General features: G+C 35.4%; 1 protein-coding gene across 7 annotated transcripts in view; it reads right to left on the bottom strand.

Moving 5' to 3' along the window:
• MYO16 (myosin XVI) overlaps positions 1–15,396 on the bottom strand; it is a 367,619-nt gene that overhangs the window by 125,994 nt on the left and 226,229 nt on the right. For all 7 annotated transcript variants that reach the window (XM_086880163.1, XM_086880162.1, XM_086880164.1 and 4 more), the window contains one exon: positions 2,664–2,775. In XM_086880163.1, coding sequence (XP_086736289.1) covers positions 2,664–2,775 — 112 coding nt within the window. The remainder of the gene's footprint in view (positions 1–2,663; positions 2,776–15,396) is intronic.

The following is a 15,396-nucleotide window of genomic DNA, read 5'->3' as shown; positions in this document are numbered from 1 at the left end:
TTAAAATATATTTAAATTCAAGGAAAAATAGGATCCATGGAATATGAACCTTAAATCCTAAAATATGGAAAGCATTGTGTATTTTTGGATTTTTTTTTTTTAAGGTCAGTTATATAACAATGGTGCTTCTTAAAATGGTAAAACAAGAAACCTGATATCCATTATAAAATTACATGGCATTATGTACAGCAAAGTTAATTGATAATCCTTGAAATATTTTTGAAAAATATTTAGAACCTGATTCTGCTGAAGCTGCAGAAGTGACAGTGAGAAAATTCACTCATCAGAATTTGGTGACAAAGATTATAAATACACTACTAATGAAATACTTAGCTAATACATCCTCTTTTTTCTCAAGTTTTCTTCTTTTCCTCATGTTCCTTTCCCTTATAAATATGCCAATCATCAAAGGGCATTAGAGAAGCTTACAGTTTTTCTAGGATAGACCAAAGTGCCTCCAGTGCTGTTTAAGCAAGTTTGCTTCTCTAAACTACACTTTAAGACAAGAACGCCAAGCTCGTACTGTATGAGAGAGATGTCAGTAGGGCAACAGTGTATTTTAGTATTACACGGTACCAAAGCTGAAGATTCAAAAAAATCCAATATATACAGAGAAAGTCTGAACAAGATAGCTCTTAAAATAGAAGAAGTTATGCTAATATAGCATTCGAACTAGGGTGCTATACTCTGCTTCTTGGGATGGTATCTCAGGCAAGATGAAATGGCACACTAGCACTGCACACTCCTTGCTTGTACGTTAACCCATTCAGAACTGGTTTGGGGATGACTGTGCAGCACTGAATGGCAGTGGGCTGGGAGAGCTTTTGAGTCTGGTGATTTTTGATAAGGTCTCAAGTATATTTCACATTCTAGATGCTCAAACAGTTGTTTTTTTTTGTTGCAAAATAAAGATGCATGTTCCCTCACCTTTAAAATAGTAATTGTTTTTAATAAACATTAACATACTTTGGAAGATATCATTAATGACTACTAAGGAATTTTTATGCAGTTCTTCAAAAAGATTATCTACTCTATCATTAAAAATATGGCTAGGTAGTCAAGGAATGATGCATACAGCCCTCTCCATGTACCTCAGAAGTAATGGGTAGAAATTTTAGGAATGTGTTTTATCTACATATTGCCCTCTAACATTCAACACAGAAAATGAGCCTGCAGCACTTGAGAGTGGATTTCTTGCCCCCTAAATATTATTCTAATGCTGAACACAGACCAGCCTTCAAGATATTGACACTTTTTTGAGAGGTAACTTCTTTTCAAGAATTCTGAGTGAAAGTAAGTACTGGACTTGAAAGAATACTGTGTATAAGGCATTCTCAGACAGCTACTGCAGGCTTATAAATCATGATTCATTTAGCAATCAATTATTTACTTATGGGCTGAACCTCTTCCTCAATAGAACAGAAACATTAATGAAAGAGCAAGACAGATCCGCCAAACTGTGAACACTGGGCTAAATCCAGAAGTGTCTGGACATTTATTTATTGAAATCTACTAGTACAAAGCTTGAGCCACTAAGAGTAGGAATATTGTCAAATTATTGCCAATTTGTTCAGTTTTGGATATGGTCTCATGAATATTAATGAAAATAAACCCTACTCTTCATTACATTGAAAGGCGACATTTTTTTCTGCCTTAACTAGGGAATGCCAAACATCTCCATAATGTACCACTACCACCACAGAAGTCTATCTCCCACCTAAATAACAGCTTCAGCAGATTCACACATTGTGTGCTGACAGCCCTTGATCCTTTTGTGTTACAACTGCTGCCCATTGGTCATTTTTGATGATGTTATAACCTAGAATTACATGAACTTTTTGTTCCCTTTCTCTAATGATACTGTACAGGGGGAAGTTCTTAACCTCCTTCTAAAACCACTATTGCTTATGTATTTCTCTTGCAGAAGTGTTCCAGCTACAGTGTGCTAGGTAGCACATACATGTGTAAGAAATATGGGGAGTTTGTTAAGCACTGTGTTACCTCGAAGGGATACACAGTTTACATGAGCTTTTATATTCATCCTTCTATTTCTTCTGATTTCTGTAACACCTCTGTCCTCCAGAACCTCTTCTTGATTAATTTTCCAAATTATCTTCTTCATTAGTTTCATAGGATTAAAGACAAACAGCAGGCCTATCTTCTTGTTGCTTTTGGGGAATTGAGTCAGCTCTTTCAAGTTACCTGGCTCTAATTTTCTTTGCCTAAATAGGTATTTACTTCTTTTCAGGTGCTGTTAGCATATGTGTGTTTCACAAAATTAAAAAGGATGGGGAGATAATCAGGAAGAGGAAAAAATTTCCATGGCTTTTATGAGGTGTCATATGGGATTTGATTGCTTCTTTTTATCTATGTAATTTAATTGTTCAGAGTATTATACCTTGAAGCTGTTTTGTGAATCTTTAAGAACGAAAAAGATTTACATTGTTGGTTCTGTGTCTAATTAAAAGTGATTACAGTAATTTCCCTGGAGTGAACTAGTGCTGTATTTGTTTCAAGGTCTTAACTAAGAGGGAAAAGAAAAAAAAAAGGACAGAAAGGAGCTTCTTTTCCCCACAAAGCATTATCTGTGAGAGTTACTTATATCCTGCTTTCAACAAATGTAATTATTTTAGCTACAAATAACATAAGCTCATGTAACTTACCAGGCTATTGAATCCCAGAGCACCTAGAGCTTGCTTTAGTATGGTTAATTTCTCCCTGTTTTGGGGGTTGGCTGCTACCATCGTTTCTTCTGATGCAGTCTGGCTTAGATACCTGCACAGAGGAAAAACAGCATATCTGATATTTACAAGGCTGGTGCATGATCAAATTTTGAAGTGAAAGTCCAGCTCTGCATTTCTAACCAGAGGTTTTTTGCAGATTTTTCTCAGCCTTTGGAGGGAGCAGTACCAGTGACAGAATGTTCTATATTTCTTTCTTAAACTTTCGCCTCAGACTCCCCCAGGCCCAACTCTAGCCCTACATGAAAGATGAAAGTTCAGACTTGCTTTATAACACCAGCAGTTTTGCCTTTCTCTCACCACCAGAGATTCCCCTTCAGAAGGCAGATTTGAGGATAACTCTGATAACTCTGACTGCTTTAAATTCCCCTCTTGCTGACAAGAGAATAGGTCACCCCTTCAGTGCCACAATGATTGTTCCTTCCCCCAGCAACTGAATGGGAGACAGGTGTACTCAACCTCTCAAAATGTCTCTCAAAATGAAGCAGAAACCAAATACACAGAGTAGTTACAGCCCTTAAGCTGTACTCCTTTGCACACTGCAAAGCAAAAGGAAATTTTATGTACTTTCCCAAAACCAGTGATTAGCAGAGAGAAAGAGAGACACCTAGTGCGGCAGTTAACTCAGGAAAGAAAAAAACATTAGCAACATAAAGAGAAACAATACAAAACAGATTAATCACAAACTGCAGCAAAACAGATTACTGAAAAGTGCAGCAATCTAGCCTTTACAACCATTTATTTTTACCCTCTTGAAGTAAGTCTGTATTTTTAAAAGTATTTAGGTATCTTCATAGAGCTAAAATCACTAAGAATGAGGTATCTGAATATCTTACAGGATCTGACTTCTAATTAAATAATACTGAATGCAAGATATTTTCTTTTATTGTTTTCATTAAATTATCATAATCATTAAAATACACATTTATCACACAATCTGCAATCTTTACCAGTGTCACTTAAATAAGCAAAAGAACTCTCCACACCTCTGTCCAAATAACATCATCACTATACCAAAAAAGGTGGACAACTTACACAGATTTCAGCCCTCACCCTTCACCACATTTGCAACAAAAATTCCCCATAATTATTCTGCTCTCTACTGATGTTCAGTCCATGATCTTTCATTTAAATATGGGAAACAATACTGGCTTAATTTTTGTCAATTCTTGTTTACAATCATGTACTCACACCACTATAAAGGAGACAGTTTCAAAATAAACTCCTATTACCACAGAGGGTCTAACAACACTCTAGTAAGGGTGATAGTTCTTATAAGGGTGCCCTTTTAGATTAACATGTGTAGGAAGAATTATTTATTACTTGCATTTTTCTAACAGATAATGAAGTTTAAATAGTACCACAATGAAACATAAAGTGCATTTTTAGTGAAGCCATACCAGATATACCAGTGTGGATTCCCCTTGCAGTGATAATGGCATAATTTGCCCCAGAAGGTGGGCAGGAATATGTTGGGGTTAAAAATGTTTGCCTGGTGCCTTTTGCACCCACAGGAGGACTAACTCAGCAGATATCTCAAGTATGAACAAGCCTCACATCAGTGGATAAAGCTGGTGGTTCACAAACCATTGACAACGTAGTTCTGTGAGCATCACTGCCAGAGCTCAGCACTGGTTCCTTGAGGTTACTAAAACATTAATTTTGTCAAACTGAGGTAGGTACAAATGATAGCACAACAGTCAAATCAGCTAGAGCAGATGATACAAAGTACAGCCAGCTTTATGTTGGTTTTCTTTTTTTCCCCCGGCTTTTTTTACATTGCCTGTTGATTCAAAAGGAGCCTAGAATACATCTAATGATGAATCTGGCATAGAACCTACTGGTGTAAAGGTTAATCCATCAGAAAATTTTCCGCTCTTCTGAACTGCTGCATGAGCTTATGCCACTAACATGTTATGCATCATGAGCTGGTGGCACTTTTGATCCATAATTAGGAGATTTACAGCAGCAGCCACTCTGCTGTCAAAATATTCTATTGTCGAATGTTGTGGGAGTAGGAAGCATATGGCTATTTCTGCAAGAAAAGCCTCCTCCTCAATGGTTTTCTCCCTAAATAACTCTTTGTCTCTCTGTACTGAGCAGGGAGTAGTCTTTCCTCTTCTGTGAAGAGAATACTCCACACTTCTCCTTTTTAAGCAGCCCCATTTAACCAGCACTTTTTTAGCACAGCTGACAAAGTGGGTACGGTTGTTGTGAAAGGCTGTGTGAGCACTAGCAACACCTCTGAAAGCAGGCTGCAGCACAGCAAAGCGCTGCAGAACACTCACTCTCTGAGGGGATGAAGCCACACGTGCCAGCTCTCGCCTTCAGCACAGCGCTTGCTGATACAGCAGGGGTGAAATGGGTACCTGCCAAACCAGGTGCCCATGGCTCTAACAAACCATCCATAAACTGCAGCAGCTGCTGGGACTTGCCTGTTGGAAGAGAATCTGACTTTCCCAGCTATACACGTCCTGAAGACTTAATCAGCAGATGTGCAGGTGCTCTTGGAAATGGATGCAGTTGCACTTTTTTCTAAGCTGCACTTCAATTTAGTTTCCCCAGTCTAAAAGCAATTAAATTATTTTATAACATTTCATGAGGCCCACTCATTTTCCAAACCATGTAAGGATTAAGAAAATATAAAACATAGCTTTGAAGATTTGCACATTTGACTGTTATACGTTTATAATATAGAGAATAATCATATTAAGGATGGATTAATTGTATAGAGTACTTGGAACTGTTTATGGGTATCATACAACCCTCACAAAACGTAGGAAATACACAGTGTAACATAATACATTCTAGCCATACAAGCAAACATATTTTCCCAATTATGAAGTTCATTCTGCCCCAGAAACATAGTAACATTTGGCAGAATTTTATTTTTCTTTTAAAGCAGTTCCCTTGTAGCTCATTCTTTCCACCTTAAAGATGCTGAGGACTAAACAGGTTAGAGACACCATTTGTGTCAATATTAATACTATCACCTATTTATGTTTAAGAGCTAGAGTTCAGAACAAATCTTAAATTCTCCCCTCTCCTACAAAATTAAGGAAAAGGGAAAGAGATGTGTCACAGTGCAAAGTCCTAATAATAATAAACATTCCTTGGTTGAATATGCATCACTTTTCTATAAAATGTAAACATTTTTCCAGGATGTGTGCCTTTCCTCATATTTATAGTGCATTATTCTTTGATATTCAAGTGGCCTGGGCAGAATGGCACTGCTGGTGATGAAGAAGAACTAAACTGCTTAAAATTTATATTTTGAACCTACCATGGAGATTTTAGCTATTTTTTTTTTACGTAGATTTTTGCTATTGTGAACTATATCCATGAAAACCTATGACATTACTTGATTGTGTCCAATATTCCTATAAGTTTCCAACAAGATAGTCTGTGTTCAAATGTAAACCAGATCTGGTGACTCCTGAGGTCTTTGTTGCTGATAATTTTAGTAAAAGAGGTCCTACTGCTTTACAATCCAGAGCTGATGTTCCATAATAGCTGGTGCACACAGGCTGTGCACTAGTTTCATGCTTACTTAGTTTAGTTTTACTAGTCTTACTGGCATATCTCTGTGTGCAAATTTATTCTGCCAATACACATTTATATTAGTTTATTGTAGCTTGAGAAAAAAATTCCCAGATTTTGGATGAAGCTGAGCCTCTTAACTGAAGGTAGCTACTCAGACAAATGATATTTATATCTCTCACAAAAGTGACAAACCAAAGAGTTTATGCAGTTCTAATAATTAACCCATTTCTGCTGACTGTGTAACTGTTTATTTAAATGCTACCACATGAGGACATTTGCATCAGACTAGTACTTCTAACAGACAGTTTATCAGCACACAAAAAAAGACATGGTCAGTGACTTTTGTTTCCTAAAAGAGGAAACACAATGATTCACAAAATTTCTTAAGAAAGATAAACTTATTGAATTGTAGTATAACTGCTTTCAGTAAAGCACAATGTTACATTAGATAGACAATTTCTTAAGAAATGTAAGGGACTATATAGCTTTTCTTTCTGATTTTTTTTTCTAACAGTTCTATTTGGTAGCACTGTAGAAATCTTATCTATTCCAGTCTCTAAAAGAAAAAAATATGAAAAATTACTATTTAGAAGAAAAAGCCAATGGTGGTAATTTTTTAGTATATTGCTTATTATTGATATACAATTTCTGAACCATCATTGAATCCGAATGTCATCAGAATGACATCATAGATCAAATATTTCAGGTGGAGTGTGACTAGTACAACCAAGAGTATAAAAGAGTACTTAGTATGACATTCAGTTCTTAAACATTAACCACCCATACAATTCCATAATTACCTTACCTGTTTACCTTATTATTCTCATTATAATGGTTACACATCATCACAATTATTCAACTTACATATTTGATACACAGATCTCAAATATGAAGAAGAAATATGCTTACATGAATAATACTGTACTTTAGTAACATAAATATATTTCGAAATTTCCTATGTAACCCCACCAGTTAAAAACTTTGTTCAAGTAATTAATCCTCTGCTTAGATGATTGAGCAAATAATGAGACTAAAGCTACAACAAGCAAAGAATAAAAATAAAAGTTTTGACTATCAGTTTGCCACTGAGAGAAACTCAGCAAAATAATACCTGATTTACATTAATTTATTTTCTGTTGAGTTGTGACACAAGAGCATTTAGTATCAAAGTGATCTGCGTCATTCAACATAAACAATTCATGTAATTTGTGTTTATTCTTAAAACTGCTACATTTATATAGCAATCTGTGAAAAGACAAAAATATAAACAAGTTTGAAATCTGATAAAAAACCTTGATATTTCACTAGCAGAGTATGCAAAACATTACCAAAACACCATCCTAACCACTTTTCATTTGTATAATCTAACACCTGAACTGTTCAAGTGTTCTGTAGGATCAGCCATTTTATGCCACACACCTATATTCATATTGCTCTGTATGATACAGAAATATCTACTTCATTGCAGTGGTTCAAGTCATATCTGGCAGGGAAACTGTCTGAAAGAGATTAGTTGGTTGTGACCAGTTCATCAGAAATTCCCTTTTGCCTGGACAGTTAGAATTGTATTTCAATTAAAGATGAAGATGAACCGTGGATTTGCCAGATGGACACTTCTTTTCCAAGGGCTTTCCTGAAGTAAATACATCTTTTCATGAATAATTAAAAGAACTCGGGGTAGGACTATATTGTTAAGTGGTTTAAGTCAATGTAACATTTTAGGATAAAACCCTATGATTTAAAAAAGGGGTTGGGGTTGTTTTTAAGCTAGCATCTAGCTGCCTCCCACTTGACTCCTTTCCTGATGGAGGATGAGTGCTGACACATCTCAGTTTTGTCATACAGTTTTCTGAGATATAGCAGGCATGATATCAGGGAAACAGTATAAAAACAGCAGAAAAAGATATTGAAACATTATTACAGATTTTATTATAGCATAATGAAGTAAATGCTGCTTGTGGTAATAAGGATTTCAGCAACTACAGTCAAGATCTTCAGTAAAAAACCCCTCAGTTTACAGGCAAAAACTTTAATTTTCTAATTGTTTATAATCAGAACAATCTGTGCTCAGAGTAGAAACAGGGGACATATCTTTAATACCAAAAAAAACCCCAAAAAAACTCCACCAAAAAAAACCCAACCCAACCAAATACAAACAACCAAAACTGCACAGAAAAGCAAGGGGGTGAATAAGGGTATCCTGATTTACTGGTCAGAAAAAGTGACATTTTGTCAGGGAATTAAGCCAAACAGAAATGACTATTAAAAAGATACAATTAAACAGCAAAAAATTATAGAATAAGACAAAGGGATAAGTGAATGTACAAATTCAAGGCAAGTAAGGCTGATTAGGCAGTGGATCATCAGAACAGCATCTAGTATAAACTAAATGAGAGTCAAGTATGCCTTGATAATGCAAAAAAATAATCATTGTATATAACCCCCTTATTTGCATAGGCCAACAGAGTAGTCATGAAATACTTGGCATGGTTAAAGTTTGGACTGGACTACTCTGTGTGATTTGGGGCATCTCATTTCATGAAAATCAGGATCACTTCAGAGAAAACCTGGAGGAAAGCAGCAGCAAAAATGTATCAGAAAATAGACTCAGGAGCAAAACTTCATTAAATGTCACCCACAGAAGATTGAGAATGATATTACAAAGGTGAAAATTCCCAGTCTGGAGGACTATACCTGGAGGTTTTCAAGACTTGCCAAATCTCTGAACAGCCTGACCTGATCTGCCAGCTGGTCCTGCTTGGAGCAGGCAGTACAGTAGAGACCCCCCGAAGTCACTGCCAAAATGAATTATTCTGTGATCCTGTGAAACACATCAAATTTATTTCTCAGATAAACTGGGATTTGTTTGTTTGTTTGTTGTTGTGTTGGTTTTTTTTGTTCTTATTTTTTTAAATTTCATGTAATATCAGTAATTTTGGCCCCAGAAAGGTGGGACATCAAGTAAAAATAGGTCTTTAAATGTCTCATTACCTTGATCTTGAAGCTGTTTCTAAAATGCAAAAATTGACTACAGGTGTTAGAGCCATAAGATATCTGAGGATGAAAATTTGATCAGGAATTTACACTGTTCAATATTTGAAGAGATAACAGCATTCTAAAATCAGAACAGTCTTAAACACCAGACACATACCAAAGAATGAGTCAAAATAGGAAGATAATATTTCTGTTTTTCTGCTCAGGTCAGAAACCCTTTCCACTAATCTATCTAGTATTTAAAAAAACACTGCACTATTATTTTATGAGAAGGAAAATTTCTTCTGATCTTGAAAATAAATATTTTGTCACCAACTTCTAAATCATATCTCTTTTTTAAAATTTTAGAAAATTCAAATTTTATAGAAATTAATTTTAAGAAATACTGATATGACCAATTTATAATCAGGAAATTTCCAGGCACTTTGATTAACATTTATGAGCTAGAAACCAGATAAAACTTTTTTTTAAGGTTTTTATTTTAATACCTTCAAAATACCTGGAGGTTTTCTTAAAAAGCCCTGGGGCACAGGACCAAACTCTTGGAATTGATGAAAATATCCAATGTAAGCTGGATCAAAATAATTGTCAGGACACATGCTATGACCACCACATCTCCAAGCCAATAAAATTTAGCTTGATTTTGTATCTAGACAGTAAATGGTTTGTACCTTCCACATGAAATTATTTATTAATAAGGCTACCATAATGACTGAAAAAGAATCCTTTCTTGCATGCAATCCCTCAGGGAAGACAAGATCTTTATTCTCCTGGGTTTCTGGGTAAAGGTGTAGAGTAAATGAACTCAAACTCACTTTACTCAGACTTTAGTTCTTTCTCTTTTTCACTTATGAAGTGAAAAAAAAAAGATAGGGCTGGTAATCACAACAGAAACTTTGCTTATTCCAGATACCATCCTGAGGCAGAAAACCCCAGGTTTCAAGATCTGGGAATGATAGAATCATGGTTCTGATAAGAACTGGGAACATGAATGTGAACAGAGATGAAGCTGCTGTGGCAATAGATTTTCAAAGGACTTCTCTGTTTGCACAGTAGAGCCTGTCTTGATACAAAGGCTTGGGCCTCTGTATACTAGATCTCTGGAGGCCTTTTTTAAACCAAGAGCAAAGGAAAATATTATTTTTCTCTGTTTATATTCCTTTAGTTGGTAAAAGAAAAAAAAAAAAAAAGAAAATAAATGCATGAGAAGAGCTGAATGTCATAATCTGTTCTTTTTTGAGACACCCAGCCAACTGGTTCCTGTGAGGAATTAAAAGTTCTATGGTATGCTTTCTTCTGCTGATCCACTTGCCCACATGTCATTTATCTCCCATTAGTAGGATACCTCTTAACAAACCTGTAGAGTAATATAATTGCATCAACTCCTACTCCAGCACAACTGAAAATAAAATAAAGTATATTTCTATTGCTAAAAGGATTTCAAAATTATAGGGTAAAGAATTTACATGGAAGGAGCAAAGAATAAATACTTTAGATAAACTAATCATTAAATACAGGACTCTCTATCAATACTTAATTAGGCAGCACAAACCACTACAGATCATGTTGAGAATCAGAAATTCTGAATTTTGTCTATACAGCCCTTCTTTCTTTTACAAAAAGATATACAAATAAAAGCCTTAATATTCCTTCCAATTCAAAGTATTAAAAAAAGAAAAATCTTAAAACCGAGATCCTGATGCTTAATATTTATTTATCCAAACCAGAAGGTTTTTGTTCTCACTTTTAGGACAAAAAAACCCTCATGTTTTGGTCATGTATTTTTGTTTCTTTGGTTTGGTTTGGTTTTTTTTGTTTTCTTTTTTAATATGTCATGCTGTAAGCCTGTGGAAGACTGTCATGCAATAGCTCTCCAAAGCCATTATGTGCTGTCCAGTTTAAGAAATTTAGAAGAGATGATTGAAACAAGGCTCCTTCAAAACATCTTGGATATGATTTCCTGTATATATCTTCCTTCACTCAGAGGTGTCCAAATTCTTTCTAATGGTGATGATAAGCAGGATGTAGAACTAACTTGTCACTTGCTATGCATGAGCCCCTCCATAAGTCAGCTTTATAGGCAAGTGGTAGGAAATACTGTGCCCATAGCCTAGAGAAGAGCACATCAGTCAGACTGAATGGATTCAGGAATGCCTACAGGAAGCATTCATATTCTTCTAATGCTGTAAAGGCTCTTCTTACAGCTTGACCTTAATTAAAATTTGTCATTAAAAAGCACACACAAGTATGCCCTCAGTGCCCACTTTTATGAAATGCTGCATCAGTTGTTCCATGGCCATGCCCATCATGACATCATATTTAGTGATTTTAGGCCACTTATTGTGGCCTAAAACCAAGAGGTTGGTTCCTTTTCTTGCCAGGTTTCACAGGACTGTGAAGTAATATTTTGAATTATTTCACCGGTGTGTATTGTCCCAATCCCGCAAAACACTTTTACATAACTAACTTCAACCCCCTGCTTTGTCCCACTGATTTCAGTTGAATCTTAGTATCAAAATCAATATCAGTAACAGGGAGTTGTAAGTGAGCACTCTATGTTGAGCTCTGGTTCACTGAGAAAGAAGGAAAGGCAGACTGAGGTGTGTGAGACTGGAGGAAATAAATACTTACTGACAACATAGACTTTAAGCTGACCCAAGAGTCGCTTACATAATTTTTAGGTCTTAATATTACATTATCTTAATATTACACTTATTTCTACTCTATGCAATGGAGGTTCCAAAGATACACAAACATTCCTGAACTGTAACTGTATAACCAAGGCATAGTGAAGAAAACAGAGTATTTAGCTATTTAGCTTAGATGAACCCCTGCCCCCACACAGCCATGGCACTTCTTTTGCTCAACTGAGGAGTCTCTGATACACTTCACAAAGAGCCACAGAGACTTATCTTTCAGCTTATTTGTCATTATATAAAGTCTAAACCAGAACATGATTACAAAATCTTCATTAGTTGATGCTTTGTTGCTTGAAAATTCTCAAGGGAGCCAATGTCACAGTAGGATGAAGCAATATTTCATAATCAGGTTCCAGCTCTAACACAATCAATATGCATGTTGTGGGTGTCATTTAATGTGACATTGTATTAAGAAGCATGGATTAACAAGCTAAATCCCTTCCTTCCCCTTATTAGTGCTGCCCAATGAACCATGCACTTGCACAATCATGTGAAAGGCGTATGGCTTTTTCCTTTGCAGTCCCCATTCCTCCTTCTCATCCAGTTCAGAGTAGTAGCCCTGTTTAAGCACAATGGTCATCACTAAAAATTCAACATTACCAGATCAGAAATCATAACATCTCAGATATGGGTTACAGATAAAATATAAGCATTCAAAAACCAGTTTTCCTACAACTAGGTCAGTTTACTGACCTCATATTAAATATTTGTGAAGTATCATCTGAAATGCATTAGAATTTTGTAAAAGTTTAGCTATTCTAGATACTTACTAAATCCAAGATGCAATTTAGGTATAATTAAACTTTAGGATTGTTTAGCCTGAAAATTAATGACTTCATAGTTCTACGTATGTTCTAAAAAATGCTTTCAGAACTGCTGGGATGAAGGGTATTGAGTATATCAAAGCAAGCCATTACCTTTCAAAAATAAAATCTCTAATCTCTACCATATTTACAAATTCACAGAGTGAGAAATTTCAATAAACCATTTTATTTCTTTAAATATCTCATGTGAATATGAGAGGACAATGTATTCTGCTTAGTGAGGAAAAGCTGCTCTGCACTTAGTACTGTTTGATATGTAAACAAGAATGAGATGAAGACAAAGCAAAGCAGTTGACATCAATGAAGTAAATGACATTTCCAGAACATAATAATGAATAGTTTTGGGCTTTTTTCTCTCAGGGAAAAAGGGCATGTATTATTGCCTTTTTTTCCCTCTGTGCACAGTTTTTAAACATATTTGAATCTGAACAAATTTTACACCCTTTGAACCTTGTTACCCTGTAGCACTGAGCTGGAGTTATTGCTTATCATTTAAGTGCACATATTTATGCTCATAACTCATGCAGTAAAGTACCAAAAGCAGCACTTAAAAAAATCTGAATAGCTTTGTTAATGTCAAGAGGCAAGGTATCAGCATAATACTAATTAACTAAACACTGTAGACAGATTTGATGACAGCCAGAACACAGCTCTTATTTTTAGTTTTCTAAACTAACAAAATTACAAGTTAAGCATGTGTTTTGTAAACTGGTTTTAGCACAGAAAGCTTATATTAGCCCATGTGTTATGCAGTAAGAAGTTTTGCCCTGATATTTTATGGAGTGAAACTTCAAATAATTCTGTAAGAAAACCTATGAGTACTATGAAGTACATAAGTTTTATAGACAATGAATATACTGAAAAGGAAAGCAAAGAAATACACATAGGTCTTTAGCCTCAAAATGTTGGTAGGCTACAATCAGGTATGTTTGGTTTCTTCCTAATTCTACTGATAATCCTGTGGAATAGGTTGAAATAAGAGACTCAAAAATTCTGTTCCTAAAATTGCACAAAAGCATAAATTTAGAATGATTCAATTAGAGAAAAAATGAATGCGCAACAGGAATGACTCAAAATAGAAATTTTCACACATATGATGGTAATACAAGAAGTAATACAGACAGTATACCTTGAACAGTTTGTCTGACTCATGATTCAGATATTTTTCAGGACAGAATCAAGAGATAATACTTCTGTGAACTACCACTCTAAAAGTATAATTTTGAAGGTTAATATACATGAACTAAGGAGCATAATGCTGATGCATTATGATGAAAAAGTAGCAAATAATAAGCATTTCTGAACATGTAAAAACAGTAAGCCAGTCTGCATGCAAGTGCAAACTGGTCAAATCCATTTCCTTAAATCCTTCAAAAATTGTTTGAACTTCGTTCCTACAACTAAAAGCAATTTTGTATTTCTCTGTTCAGACTTTGGCACTGGTTGCCAGGCAGATGTCATGAAGTTTATGAGCCTCAAAGGCATTTCTCTACCAGAACTTGCTACTTTTAAAATGCTGATTCATTAAATAAAGCTAACAGTGTTAAGAGCCACAGTATCTGATCTAAATGATAAAAAGTGCTTTGGAAACCTGCTTATAACTTTAATCAGTATCCAGTTAAAATACTGATAATAGCCTTCAAAATTATTACATATAACCACTTACTTGAGTTCACAAATCAGTTCCAGATAAGCTGATTTACAAGAGACACTCTTCATCCTGTATATGCAGGTATGACCATGTGTGTATATAAAACAAATAATTCTAAGCAGTAAGATCCATTTAAAGCACTTTTAACTTGGTCAAAAATAAAAGTAAGCCCCCCCCGCCCCAGGCACTTGGAAACTTTTTAAATACTGGGAAATATATATTTTATTTACTTAAGAATGAAATTTACTTTAAGAAGTATTATTATAATTAATTCATTAATCAAGAATAAGTATTCACCTTTCACATGGTAAGGAAGTATCATACACTACACAAGTATGATTTGGTACAGTACCAAACTTTATTGTAACTTATTTCTACAGAGCAAGAATATTCTCCTTGCAACTTTAAATGGAGCAAATTCATGTGTGTTTATATATGTTATCTATTTAGCAATCAACAACCCACAATCAACAGTTGCCACTCCTTTAATGTAAGAAGAGTGCTGTACTTTTCACACAGCCACCAACCTACATGATGCTGGACACAGGGTTCAGGAATGGAGAATCCCCATCTGCTCTCCTATGATCAGCAAGAACAGCTTTGCCCCCTGCCTCAGGACCCGTTTTTGTCCCAAATGCATTCCAGGACAGTCCAAAACGTGAACAGATGGATGTATGTGCCTATTTCTCTCATATCTTTTCAGCCCTCACAATAAAATCATGATCAATGAAAGGTCTCAAATGAGATATTTCTGCCATTAAATCCCCTGCAGTGTCTTCCTTTGCCTCTCGTGGGGCACCAAGGACACAGAAGCTCAGCAAACCCAAAGTAAACCTCAGAGGCTACACACTGAGATCTCGATTGAAGGGCTGCATCTAAGCAGATTACTTAGGTGCTAAAGGTACACTGACCTTATATTGGATAAAATGAACTGGTCTTCCCAA

Source organism: Cyanistes caeruleus, chromosome 3, assembly GCF_971803275.1.
Source record: "Cyanistes caeruleus chromosome 3, bCyaCae1.hap1.1, whole genome shotgun sequence".
NCBI lineage: Eukaryota > Metazoa > Chordata > Aves > Passeriformes > Paridae > Cyanistes > Cyanistes caeruleus.
This window is presented reverse-complemented; position numbering and strand designations above follow the sequence as displayed.